This window comes from Hermetia illucens, chromosome 4 (genome assembly GCF_905115235.1).
Source record: "Hermetia illucens chromosome 4, iHerIll2.2.curated.20191125, whole genome shotgun sequence".
Taxonomy (NCBI): Eukaryota; Metazoa; Arthropoda; class Insecta; order Diptera; family Stratiomyidae; genus Hermetia; species Hermetia illucens.
In genome coordinates this window covers 103,587,643-103,601,460 of record NC_051852.1, presented here as the reverse complement: position 1 = coordinate 103,601,460, position 13,818 = coordinate 103,587,643, and the positions used below count along the sequence as shown (strand labels likewise).

General features: G+C 42.5%; 1 protein-coding gene across 1 annotated transcript; it reads right to left on the bottom strand.

The window, feature by feature from the left end:
* Nucleotides 1-10,649: 10,649 nt before the first annotated feature.
* On the bottom strand, nucleotides 10,650-11,475 carry LOC119654803 (larval/pupal cuticle protein H1C-like). Its single transcript, XM_038060357.1, has one exon. The coding sequence runs from the start codon at nucleotides 11,403-11,405 to the stop codon at nucleotides 10,731-10,733; it is 675 nt and encodes a 224-aa protein (XP_037916285.1). The 5' UTR covers nucleotides 11,406-11,475; the 3' UTR covers nucleotides 10,650-10,730.
* Between the last annotated feature and the right edge of the window lie 2,343 nt (nucleotides 11,476-13,818).

The window sequence follows — 13,818 nt, the reverse complement described above, 5'->3', positions numbered from 1 at the left end:
TGTGTCATCTATAAGATATTCACAGCTATCTTCCTAGGCAGGATAGTCCAATACGCCACGATTATCATTGGTCCATACCAAAAAGGCTTCACTCCAGGTAAATCAGCAACAAATCAGATTTTCTCTCTTCGGCAAGCGATGGAAAAACTGCTGCTATATGGCCATTAGTTGCATTACCTTTTCATCAACTTTAAGGCATAGCCAGAGCAAAACTGTACACGAGCATGGGGGAATTCGGTAACCTGACAAAATTGATAAGACTAACTAGGCTGACCACGACCAATGTGCGAGGCCAGATAAAAGCAACAGGATCACTTTCGAGACCATTCAACATCAGCAACGGTCCACACCAAGGGGATGCCTTATCATGTGTCCTTTTTAATCTTGGAAAAAGTGATCCGTGATGCTGAGATAAATGCGAGAGGAACCATCCTCTTTAAATCCACCCAACTACTGGCTTACGCTGACGATATTGACATTATAGGAAGAACAACCCGAGATTTACAGTCCACCTTCATCCAGATCGAACAGGTGGCGCGAGATCTTGTGCTGCACATCAATGAAGGCAAAATACATGGTGGCAACGTCAGCGCTAAAAACGAAACGAACGATTCAGCCCGGAAAGTCTATAAGGGCAATATCTATGGTAGAAAAAGAAGACGAGACAGACTCTGTCTCGGATGGAGTGATCGTGTGGGCCAGGACGCCAGACAGCTTTTACGGATAGCGTGGACCTCGGCGCAAAACCGGGATGTTTGGAGTTGTAAGGCAGGTCTAAATCGAATATCGGTTGTTAGGTAATGATGATGACTTTTCATGATCAATTTGATCGTTGTGTCGCCATTAAATAGGTCTTTACCCAAGATAGCTTGCAGGTCCTTTGCAACCACCAGGCAGGAGGGAGGTCTATTTCTTCCACTGACATACAGCAGGTCAGTATGCCGGAAGTTTAAGCCCCTGACTTGCATACCAACAACCCATGTTCTTGTTTGAGCTATGTAGACACTAGATTTACTAGGGTTCGAAGAATAGCGTGCGCCCTGAATGTATTCCTGCACCTCCTTTCCTGAACCTCTACATTAAATACGCTGTAGTGTGCAGTTCTGTCCGACTTCGTGAGGCCAGATGTTGGACAGTGAAGTCCTACGGAAATAGTTACATCCTAAATAAAATACCCCGGGAATTATAAGTGTTCCCAACGGAATACGTCATACGCAAACCAACTGAAGCTTTTGAAAGAGGAATTTTTCTGTGGGCCTTGCCACCCAAGGCAAAACGGAAGACCGCAGACATGTTGCAAGGTTATGACACAGCGCACTTCACCGATAAATAGTCTGTGGAATCGGTGCGGGGGTTTTCTTGGATACGCACAGTGTAGTGGATTTTCCGGGATTTACCTATAATAAGACTGTACTATGAGAGTTTTTCGGCTAGACGCGTGCAAATGCGTACAGGAGCGGTTTGCATGGGTACTGCCCTGTACCCTACAATTCCTGCTGTCAAAATTGCGGCGAGGAGGGAGAAATCCTCAGGCACTTCCTTTGAGCTTGTCCAGCTCTAGCTAAAGTGAAACTGTGGAGACTAGGTAATTAATTCTGTTGGTTTATGCTCTCCATGCCCTGCCCACAGCACTCACGGCCTTAATAGTTTATGGCATCAAAACGGCGCAGGATAGCATTCATCTTGGAGTGGCCACTGATACCTACCTGCCTATAAAAAACTTTTTTAATCCCGCTTGCAGAAATTACAACTGACGATGATACGGAGTACTATCTCCGTTCGGATCTTTGTTAGAAATTTGCGAAAGGCTGGAATCATATTCTGACTTAAATTACACTAGCTTCATTTATATTTTTCCAACATCTACACTTGGATTAAAAAACTTAAAATTATCATTTAAACTAGATTAACTAACTCTAAACAGTCTCAGATTCAACTTAGGTTCTCTACCATTCGTACTTGGTACCATGACCCTGGAAATAGACATGAACCACCTTTTCAGCAGGTGAGTGGGGTAGCGACCGTGGAATGTGTTCTGAGTGCTGTGGCTCGTTTTCAATCTCAGGTCCGGCTGTAAATGCAGTTGGGTTGGATGCTGCTGGACCCAAATCGCCATGCTCGTTCTGAGGTGCAACTCCTTCCGCTGAGTTGGATTCCTTAGCCAATGCAACCGAACGGTACACAGAATCCGCTGAAGACTCCACGGCTTGCTCATCCCGATGCTGCCCAGGAAGAACGGCTGCTGATACTATCGCGAATAATCCGAAGAAAATCGTCAATTTTGGTGACATTGTGCCCAATTTTTGAATGAATGGAAAACGTAAAGGTCTGAAGTAATGAACGATCTGACTGATCTGTAACTGATACAAATTCGATGGATTGCAGACAGTTTTATACCCGAAATTTTCACTCTGGAAGATGAGAAAACCTTTCACCCGTGGGCTAAAATCCGATCATGTAATCTTTTGGTAGTTCGGTAATGCCTTGCATTTGCATTGCATCGCTTCAATCCGAAAATTACGACTACGTACATTTTGGCCGCATCATGCTTTAATAAATCAAATGAATTGTTTGGAGTAAGCCTCCAGCATCCCAAGTGTCTTAACCGTTTAGCTGCCATATTTCGGAGTTTTCTGATTTATTTAGGTTCTATACACTTTAAAGCTCCTCGTTCTTTTTTAAGCCTGTCCATTATCTATTTTAAAAATTCGAATGTCAAAATTAAATAACTTTTATTTGGAGCAAGCACTTACCGTCGAAATTACCTTTAGGCGTGGTAAGAGGCGAATACATATCGGAATCCAATTCAATATCGCATCTGAGGGTTAATTTAAGTCGAGTTTTGGGAGTTATACAACACAATTAAGATTAAGAGGCCGAATGCAAGCAGGTAAAGATATTTATTAAATAATTTAGCGATAAATAATGATGGATATGTACAAAAACTGCGTGAAGAGTTCAATTTTCAGCTGTTAAACGAGTAAAGCCTACTCTAAGTGGCTCCCAAACAATAGGTACTTCATGGATCAAAAATACCAAATAAACATTCTTTGAGTCTCAGATAGTAGTTACAAATTACTGCAATTAGTAAGTGTTAAGTAGATCCATTGAAGAAATGGTTTTTTGGAATAGCTTATAGCCTGAAGGTTTGTATAGTAGATTTGGAGTTGTAGATAATTGGAGTACTTTTAAATGGGAGATGAAGGGTTATTGGCTCTACTTGCACGTTTCGATATGCAGAACTTCTATAGGGGATTGCAGGTGACTTGTAATGGGTTCTGGTTACCTGAAATACCAGGGTTCATTATGGGCCATTATGTGTATTACGGTTATGTGTTTCTATGAAATAGGGTTTTTTTTTAAATATGAGGCATTTTCCTCAGACCTGAGGTCCTGTTGTAAGTTCGTAGCCTAGAGCGTCTTGAAATGATCTGGCGAAAAGATTAGTTTAACATCAACAGCAAGCTAAGAATGATTTTAATATTATCCTCTCTGTATTGTAACCCACCACGCTTATAGGTGTCCTCAAAGGTACTAGTTCTGCTGGATTGGTTGTAGGCCAAACATTTTTGAATGAGCGTCAGGCATAAACAATACCATTGCTCAATTTGCGGTTACTATTTGTAAAATTGAACTCCATGTTAAACATAAAAGAAGCTCCTTTTGTGAAGTGTGTCAAAATGAAGCACCAACACACATTTACAAGAACTCCAAATGCACAGAAAGCGAAGTTGTTGGACGACTGTCGATTACAATTCAAGTGCTCTGGTGGCAGGGGGCGGAAACAATTCTCAAAAAATCGTCGACAGAACCAAGGCAAGGCCCTAAATACCTGTCGCGGCAGTACGGCCAAATAACAAGCAAGTTTTTGACTTGAGGATAGACAATTAGCCAGCTATTCACGCTTAAATAAGTGCAGACATATGACAGTGTTGACCGAAATGTACTGTACTGTGGTAGACCTTACCAGAGTGACAAAACGCATGCTGCTCTATAGCTCCTGCCAAATCGTCGCATATGCGGGCGATATTAACATCACGGCGTGATCTTTCACATCAGCAACGGAAATTTTTTCGAAAACCTCGACAAAACAGCGAAAGACGAAAATTGGGATGCAAACGAGAAAAATGAGACACTAGACAAAATATAAAGATTGACGAATACAACTTAGAAAGCGTAGACAACTTTATATACTTAGGTGTACAACTGAAGAAATTCAATTGAAATACAAATAAACTTGACTAATACAAACTTCTGAAAAATTGGTCAATACCTTCGAGAGAAGGGCCATTCCCCTCATGGTCTCCATTGGAGCTAAATGACATGACGACCAATGCCAAATCAGATACAACCGTGCGTTCTACCAAATATTTAACAATCCTCAAGTCTCTAAATTAATAAAATTTTGGAAGTTACAAGAGGCTGGCCATATTCAACGTATGAATCACACTCGCATACCTAAAAGGATATTCGAAAGGAGAACAGGAGGAGAAAGACCGGTAAGAAAACTCCGAAAGCGCTGTGTAGATTCTGTTGCCCGATTGGAGGAAGGCTAAGGCCAGAAATAGGCTGTAAAATCTCGACAACGACGAATACAGGTGCTGCCATTTTGGTGGACGTCCCCCGTTTTATCCATACATTCTTCCGGTTGGATGAGAAGACAATTGAGCTTGTCTCCGAGGTGCTCGAGGACTGCTCCTACCAAAGGTTGAGATAATAACTCATCCAACGCCTGTTATTGGGTGAAATCGTTAAACTAAATTACTTACTGACAAAGCTAACGTTTGGTATGCCAAGCCAATTGCTACTCGAATTGTAGCAGTTTGTTGCTGACAAAGTCGACACCGAACTGCAACAGTCTTTGTGGCTGCAGAGACTTCTGGCGAGAATCCTGGGATATGGTAATTCGTGTTCTCTCGACTAGTTGACCCCCCTGCCGTCTAAATTCATGACGTTCATGCAAGACCCGTAGTTGGCGAGGTGTCGCGTGATACGTCAAACCAGTTGGTTTAGCTGCAGCAGACGGTAGCAGCATTAATAGCCATTGTTTCTCAATTGCCATTGGCATTTGGTGCTTTGCGTTCCGGAAGCAAACTAGATTATGGTCTAGGTCCCCCCCGGAAAGAGCGACCAGGTAGCAGGTCGCCGGGACCATAGACAAGTGCCGGAACATAGTGGTAGCACCGAACATTTGCGAAACAGCTCATGAAATTTACTAGCTCCGGCACTTCTTGACTTACCGAGGGCTTTGTTGACGGTTACCAAAATAGAGCACCACGTTGCCTAACAGTCTATGACCCCTTGAGACGGCTTCCCTACGTTATGGATACAGGCGCTGAAGTGTCGGTTCTCCTCGCTTTCCAAAATCATAGATTAACACCGCAAACCTTAAACCTCGCTACTACTATGGATTGCTAGTGGATTTACATAACAGATCTTTCATTCACCCTGCTCTCTTAGGTCACCAGGAAGAATCTCAACCTGCATACCCAGCACACTTTCAATTGTTTTTGAAAATGTTCCTGAACCACATATACCCATATCAGGGCATTTGTAGACTTTCAGATAGTCGTTCGTCTTCGCTATTTCACGTGGTCCCTAAACCCAATGGTTCAGGCGGTCATCTAAAAGTGTCATGATAGTGAAAGTGAAGTACAATTTGACTGTGCCCTATACTCCACTAAGAATTGAACCGGGAACACTAAACACCATTTCACTAATCCACGAATTTGCGTACTCTATCGCATATCGTATTTGCGGCATCGTTCAAATAAATGTGATTCCATTCCAGCTTGTTGTGAACTGCGGAATTACTGACACAATCCTCGCTGTACGGAGATGGCGGAATACCATAAGAAGCATCACCTTCTTTACATTGTATATCTGGATCTAGAGAGCGTATGCTCTACGGTAACACCTAGTACCAGAAGAACTCGTGCGCGTTCTACCACTATACGAAAAGTAAAGTTCGAATTATGGCGGACATATAAAATCTGCTTCGTGTCTCTGTCGGTGTTCACCAGGAAAGCGCCTTCTCGAATCTCGCCTTTGTTCCTGTTATGGACACTGTCACACGGGACATTCAACGTCCAGTTCTCTATAAACTACCTTAAGTCTCACAGCAAAACTGATCTCATGTAACTTGTTCAAAAATGGCATGATGGCCCAACCGATCATGACAAGCCGACCCCGCTTCTGAACGGGACAAAGGCTGACAAAGAAGAAGAGGGCTATCCAAAAATCCATTTGGTCGGACTTAAATAATTGTATCAGAAAGCTCCCCATCGACAGCAAAGATGGGGAGCTTTCTGACTCCATGCTTGAGTGTTGAATTGAAAAGTATACTGACCAGCCCATTTCGTTATGCTAACTCTTTTTGAGTCAAATGGGTCAGTTGTGTCTTCTGAATTGATACTAGAGCTATTGTGCCCATAATCGTCGATTCAACATTATACTTTCAGCATTTCTCCTAGAATTGCTTCATCGTAAATACTTTAAGGCTACTTCCATATTCGTCAATTAAGCTTTCGGTGTAGGGTCTGAGTCTCTTCTCCTAAATATTGTAGAATCCTTTTTAGGGACTGCATAGAAGTGAGATGCCTATATGGTCTCCGCATATCAGTTTCTCGTTTTTCTTATGAAAAAGCGCCCAATTTTCTTCGCCAGAAAAAGAATCCTAAACATCTGTCAGTGCTTTCCTGAGCCTACATATAGTTGTTAACGAATCCCACCTTCTATAATGATCGTGCCTTGGCATTCTTGTGCAAGCAATACTGAATACCTTCATGAACCAATCGAAGCTGGGTAAACGGATTATTTGTCTGCTTGACCTGCTTTCGGTCCAATCACGGACCTAAGTTATCGATGACCTGCGCAGCTCATCTGTGCTACTTTAATTTGCTCGAAAAACTCATCTTGGAGTCAATCATCAATCTAGAGTACTTAACCGTTGGCTTCGATACGATACATAAGGTCGTGATTCTAACTAGATAACTACACCGTTATTTTCCAGCGCGATGTTAAAACCATAAGTAGTCATCCGTCACCTTGCCCATCGCATCAACTTGCCCAGTTTGCTTTGCGTCTGCTCAAAACGAGTCCAGTGGAAACCGCTGCCATGTCATCTGCATAACCATGCTCGTATGCCTCAGCTCGATGAACCACATCCACGACATCGTCCATCAAGGATCTCCTTGTTCTCAAACCGAATTGCGTTGGGCATAGAGACATATCGCTTTGTGAGAGTCTACTTCCGATGAGCTTTTCAAGCAATTTTCCGGCGTGTGAAGCATGTAGAATAGTCGGTATGCGCACTTCTATCTTCTATGACAGGAAAAAATATCAGTAGGTGTTTGGTAGAACACCAGTGTTCATATGGCAAGGTTTCCTCGGGTCTTTTAATTTTTATTTTCCACAGAGAGAATTGCTTCTATATGGTGAACGAAGCGTGGCGAATAATGCCCGCGTAATGTGGTCCAGTTGTCTGCCCTGTGAGTTTGGGCTTAAGAATACACTGCTTGCCGTAAAAGGCCAGTAAAGGGATAGAAATGTGTGGACTAGCACATTTTGAAATTTTACTGTGACCTAGACGCATTGGACAGCGACTGACCTTACGGCTACCCCCTTTGGCTATCGGAAACGGACGGATGATTGGTTTCTGGAACGTGCGCACGCTCCTCGTTAACTTTGGCGTGGGTCCTTAGAACAATTGCTTTCTCCAACTCAAGCGGGAATTCCAATAATATAAGTTGGACATTCTAGGTCTAAGCGAAGTAAGCTGGTGGGATTCTGGAAAGCATTCCTCTTAACCGTAACGATAATGGTGGGAGGTTTGTGGGCTTCCAGCGCCTTGTCATAATGTCAGTTGGATTTCAACTGACCGACTCCGTATGAGCAATCAAATTAACCATTTTGTGATCAGAGTTAGGAGTTGTTTTCTGGTTGTGCATAACAAGAGAGGGCACGAAAGGGATCACCGCCGTTTACGTTCGCTTTCGTTTTGCGTTCGCCATTTCTCGCAGGACTAGGAATCTGCGATCCCCCAAATTAAGATAAGTCATGATACACATCCCACTGCCACTAATGAGTTTTAAACCGCCATCCTGCATACGACAGCCTAGCGTTCTAACCACTGAGTTATCTGGACATGTTCCTCCAAGCAGAAGAAAGAGATGATAGTTAAGATTCGTTGGCACAACAATCCAATTCGATCAGGGCGTTGAAGTGTGTTAGAATCTTTCAACCCAATTTGACTGAAATTGTTTGTTCATAAAACAATGGAGAAGCTCATAGACAACTATGTTAGAACTAACGTTCTAATGCGTAATCACGTTTACCGGGCGGGACGGTCAATTAAAACTGCCCTGCATCAACGGACGGATGCGTTTTTGGACATCAAAGGATGTTCGCTAACAGATTGCAATAGAGATACAACATGTCCTCATCCACAAGGGAGTGGGAAGGGACAGTAGCCAAATAGAAGTGCTGACGGCATGAACACTACTCAAGGTTGTTCACAGGGTGGTGTAATATCACCGTTCATATGGAGTGTGATAGTGGATGAACTAATAGGAGAGCGGGAATACAAGTCCAGGATTACGCTGACCACATTATTCTAATCGGCTGGGGTAAATTTGAGGATACCCTATGTGATAGAATCTAAATTGAACTAAAAGTTACTAGTGTGGGTGTAGGAAGACGGGGCTGCGCCACGATTCAGTAAAACCCACCATAGTACATTCACCTTGAAGCTTGATCACCTGAGAGCCATTAGGTCACATGACGTAGAGGTGAAGCGAGAAGCAGAGGTCAAATATTTACACTAGACCAAAAATTACTTTGACGTATTTTGGAAACACATGTCGGGAAGCTACGAAGGTTCTGATGACTGCCACTACTTCGGATATACACTGCAATATGATGGTGTATGATTACATATGGGGCGGTAATGTGGGCAGATAGAACTGAACTCAGCACAACAGCATGAGAACATGCCCAACGACATTCCTAGAGGCCTTTCTGGGAGTACGTCCTCTCCATCTCCACACACAGATGCAGGCAAAGAAGAAGAAATCGAAGCAAGACTGATATTGATTGAACACGCTTAGCCCACACAGATTTTATTGTGCGGATCCTCTAAGTTCCAGGCCATATTGGGTAGGAAAGTTACGAGGCATCGGGCGAACTGGCCATTGCAAAATGAAGAGGAACGGCGATACGAACCCGAGCGCTCAAAAGGCTGTTTAACCACCAAGAAGAACCTCTGGATTATAATGGGAATTCTCACTGGCTTCCCCCTTGGAAGCTAGGGATATTTGCGGAGAGAATACTTGTTACCAGATACTAAGCTGGAATTCTTCGAAATATGGAATATATTATTCTTGAACTTCTCTTAGCAGAATGGTAATAAAAAGAAAATAATAAATCTCACTATGTTTTTGGTTCAGTTACCGACTTAAGTTTCCGATTCGCCGCGCAATCCATCTGCCTCTTGATTCGACTTCCCAAAGGAGTTACCATCCATTCCTTATAGGCTACCGGTCTTCACAAACAACCATCTCTCTTTAGTTTTTAAGTTACAGATGGGCTTGCGTTCTTCAGCAAGAAAGGCACGGAGATCACACTCGCGATCACCATCATAGTCGTCGCTGAGACTGCACAGTAGGCAGACCCCGCTTGTCTCTGCACTTGCCCATGGCATTTACAATTCACCTCCGTGTTGCATCAGACCTTTCCGACGAAGAGCAGAAAGGACTGCGTCGCACTCATGAGAACGCGTCCCCAGATAGAGGTTGGGCTCTCAACATTTGAAATTAGCCAACCTAAGCCCGCGACTTCTAATATAGCGTAGCCCGTCGCTGGTTTGGTTCGTCTGATAATCACCATGATGCTAGACTATGCCATGGAGCTGAATCTTTGTGCTGGTACTGTTCACCGATTAGCACTAGATTAACTTTTTCCTCTGGAGCGAACTGCAAGTTGCTAGACTTGTGAGCAGTTATATTCTGGTGTATATTCATTTATAAAACATGGATCATATTAGTCGCTTCTTAGTCGTTTCCAGTTAGTTCCCTGACGATCAGACACCGTCCGGCTCTTGCACAATATATTCAATGCTCTCATCAAATGCGCTACGATCCTTTCAGAAAATGCTGCTTTCCTTTTCATTACAAGTCTTCGCTTTATTTAAGTAGGCCTGCATCAATGGCACCTTGGGCGCTTGTCAAACCCCGGCATATTGTAGAGCTCCATAGTTTAAACATGTATAACATTTTATGGTGACTACCCATATTTATAGTCTATATACACATCTGGAAAATGGCAGATCCTGCCTCGGATGAAGCGATGACGTACGCCAGGATGCCAGTCAGCTGTCTCGGATATTGGAATGGTGGATTCCTTACTAGGGCCGGTCTGAACTGACACCAGTACTTGTGCCTATCTTTTGGGCTAAAGATTTAACAAGTAGCTGAAGATTTGATACGTCCAGTCCATTAATAAAACGTAACGATGCATCACTTTTTATGGAAGTTGAGAGAATAGATTTCGGGATGGCCATCCTGGCTTAACTCCTTCATATTTAGCCTCTGTTAGAGGTTAGTATCAAAAATTATATAGAAATGCATATGTAGAAAACAAACAAAAAAACAAACATTTAAATGTTTATATTTTATTTATTGATTTCATAACAATATTCAATAACCGATCACAGAATTCCAAATGTGGAAAATTTACCAGGCATAGTTAGCTCCATATCCGTTGTAGGACACATGGGCAACAGCGGTGGCTGGTGAGTAGGATAGAGCCTTGGTAGCATAGGCGGTAACAGCTGGGGTGGCATGAGCAGAATAAAGCGTTGGGGCGTGAGCACTGTAAACAGCTGGAGCGGCAGCGGAAACAATAGCTGGAGCACTATGGGCAACAACAGCAGGAGCGGCATGGGCTACAACAGCTGGAGCGGCATGAGCTACAAGAGCTGGAGCTGGGGCAGCGTAGGCAACAGTTTTGGCGATAGCTGGTGCGAAGACATTGTTGTTGATGCGGGTGTCGTATTTGCGGACGCTGGAGAAAGCGGTGTCAACGGCCTTGGAGTATTGGGACACAGTACCTCCTAAGCTGCGGTATACACTTTCTTGGGTGGCACCGACGGCTGGAGCACTAACAGCTACGGCAGCTGGACCATAAGATACAGCCTTGGCAATTGGAGCAGCATAGGCCAAAGCAGCTGGAGCGGCAATTGAACTGTAGCTGTGGCTAACTTCAGCAGCTGGTGAGTATCTGACGAGAGGAGCGGCATGGGCCAGAGGAAGACCAGGAGCTGCTGAGTAAGTTGTAACAGCAGCAGGAAGGAGTCCAGCGTTGACAGCAACGAACAAGGTGCAAAGAGCTACGAATTTTGATGTCATTTTTGGTTTGCTGATTGTTTAGTTATTCCACACTTGAGAACGATGTGATCGAAACTGATGCCGATTGCCTCGCTGTTTGCCAATTTTATAGTCCAAAAGTGTATACTTGAAACTGTCCTAAGAAAAGCAGCACCTCATTAAAGGGTGCCACCTTTCACTACACACTCATTCACAACTTGTCTTTCTCACTTTCATATGTGTATTTGCATTCCAAATGAAGTAGTAGCTCCCTAGGTCATTCAGCAATTGTTTGCGACTATCGATCGGATTAATCGACCTCGTTTATTTTGAATATTCCTCGACATGACAGGGTTTTATGTACTTGACTATACGAATTTGTATCTAGTCACACCTTCAAATCAACAATACCGTTTATTCGGAGATTACATGACTATAATGGATTGAACTGTTACAACTCGTACTTCATGTGATACAGTAATATGAATTGAAATAAAATTTTGTCATTCGTTGGACGCATGGCTCGCTGCGAAACTGGATTCGATGCGATTATATTTGTGGCGGATTTCATTGCATGCCTACATAAGGTACATTACCCAAATGCCTGTCTTACGTCTTTTAAAAAAGCATAATGAATGCATTAAGTAAGTAACATATGGAATAGATTGGTGTTAGGTTGTTTGACTTGATATGCAATTTTTACCCCTCACTTTAGAGTATTTCGTTCAAGGACTTCATAATCTAATGCAATTTATGCAGACATCTTATTAAAGTCCTCTTCTGTTAGTCTAGTCGTATAATTATCAAGTCTATATGCTGGAATTTAACTGTACGACGACTAAATTTTCGAAACTACGGAAACTTATTGCTGTGTGCAATTCAGTTGATCTTTGTCCGCTCAATCAATACTGTGAATGTCCATCTTTCAAAGTTTATTTTTAATTTTTTAGTTCGATCCTCTTTAATTTTAATATTTGCGTATTTAAAGTTGGTTCGTAACTACTTTGACCTCAGTTTCTTTCAATAACAACGTCTCAAGAAGAGAAAAGCTTATCCATTATCAAAACGAAAGACTTAAGGCAGTAACTCGATTAGCACATTTTAATTGACTTTCCAGTTGCATTTTACTTTAACATTATTTTTTATTTTAGATAAGTAAAAGTGCGTATGGCATCGTATCAGCCGCCAAAACATTTGAAATTCTCTATCGTTTAGATTGGCTTATTGGGTGACCGACTGTTCAACTGAAGTTCAAATCAGTAGAAATAATTATAATACAATTTAAGATGCTTCTATTCTGAAAAGTAAAAGTTCGGGGTTTTCTGACAGAATTATTTCGGTGGAGAATGGGATTATTGGATTATTTGGAGATTATGTGTATTCAGGGCAAAAATTAAAATGGCACTCAGAATATAGAAGAAGTCGGAAAACCGGAAGCTGGCCGCTTCAGATATGAAAGGTTTTGTTTGCTTCTTGTGTGAGTATATTTGAGTGTGGAACTATCCCATTTGTACGTAGCCCGTTATGTATAATATATGCATTTAGCATGTCAGATTTAGTACTTCGGCTTCTAAATTTACACGGTAAAGACAACTTTGAGCTAATGTAACTTTGTTATTAATAGTATGATTTTGATCAAACTTGGAGATAATATGCTTCATATTATATTTTATACTACTACCAACTTTTATAGCTCTCTTTATAACTTAAGGGGGTTTTACTCAATTTTCCCAAAAATATGGTAATATACTTTTATTAACTTAATTTGAACAGATATCGATATGGAGAGTATTTTGAGACCGAGGCACCGTATAGAGAATGGGTTCTGAGAATGGGTCTGTTAAAGAAATCATCATTTTGCACCCCTCCCACTCCCCGCCTTTTTAACAAATCTCGAAACTAGGAGTAGCTTCGAAAAGTACTAAGCGAGACCTTTCATTTGATACCCCACATGACTATATTTGGTGAAAAAAATTTGTACACCCCCCTTTTACATGTATGGGGACCCCCCCTAAATCTCAACGTAGGAGGATATCACTCGCTGCATGTCTGGGGGTCTGCAGTTCAAACCTTCTCACCAAATTTCGTGTCAATCGGTATAGCCGTTTCTGAGAAAACTGCCTGTGACAGACAGACAGACGGACAGACAGACATTTGGACAGTTTGAACACCTCGCCTAATTGTCCAAACTGCGGGGCCCCAGAGGACCCAGCGCACGTTTTCTTCCAATGTCCTAGGTTCGTGGAAGAAAGGAACCTAGAGGAAACCTCAGGTGAAGTGCTGTCACCGGAAATTTTTTTCCGGAGAATGCTAGCTTGTCAAAAAGACTGGGATGCGATCAATTCCATGATCGCTGTAATCCAAGATAAACTGCGAAAAGCAGAAGAAGTGAGGAAGACGCGGTTACGAACCATGCGGGTAGATGAAAGGAGACCTAGCTAAAGTAAGCTAACTC

What these genes read in the sequence shown, in the direction of transcription:
- LOC119654803 (XM_038060357.1), bottom strand. Translation starts at nt 11,405, where the DNA reads ATGACATCAAAATTCGTAGCTCTTTGCACCTTGTTCGTTGCTGTCAAC.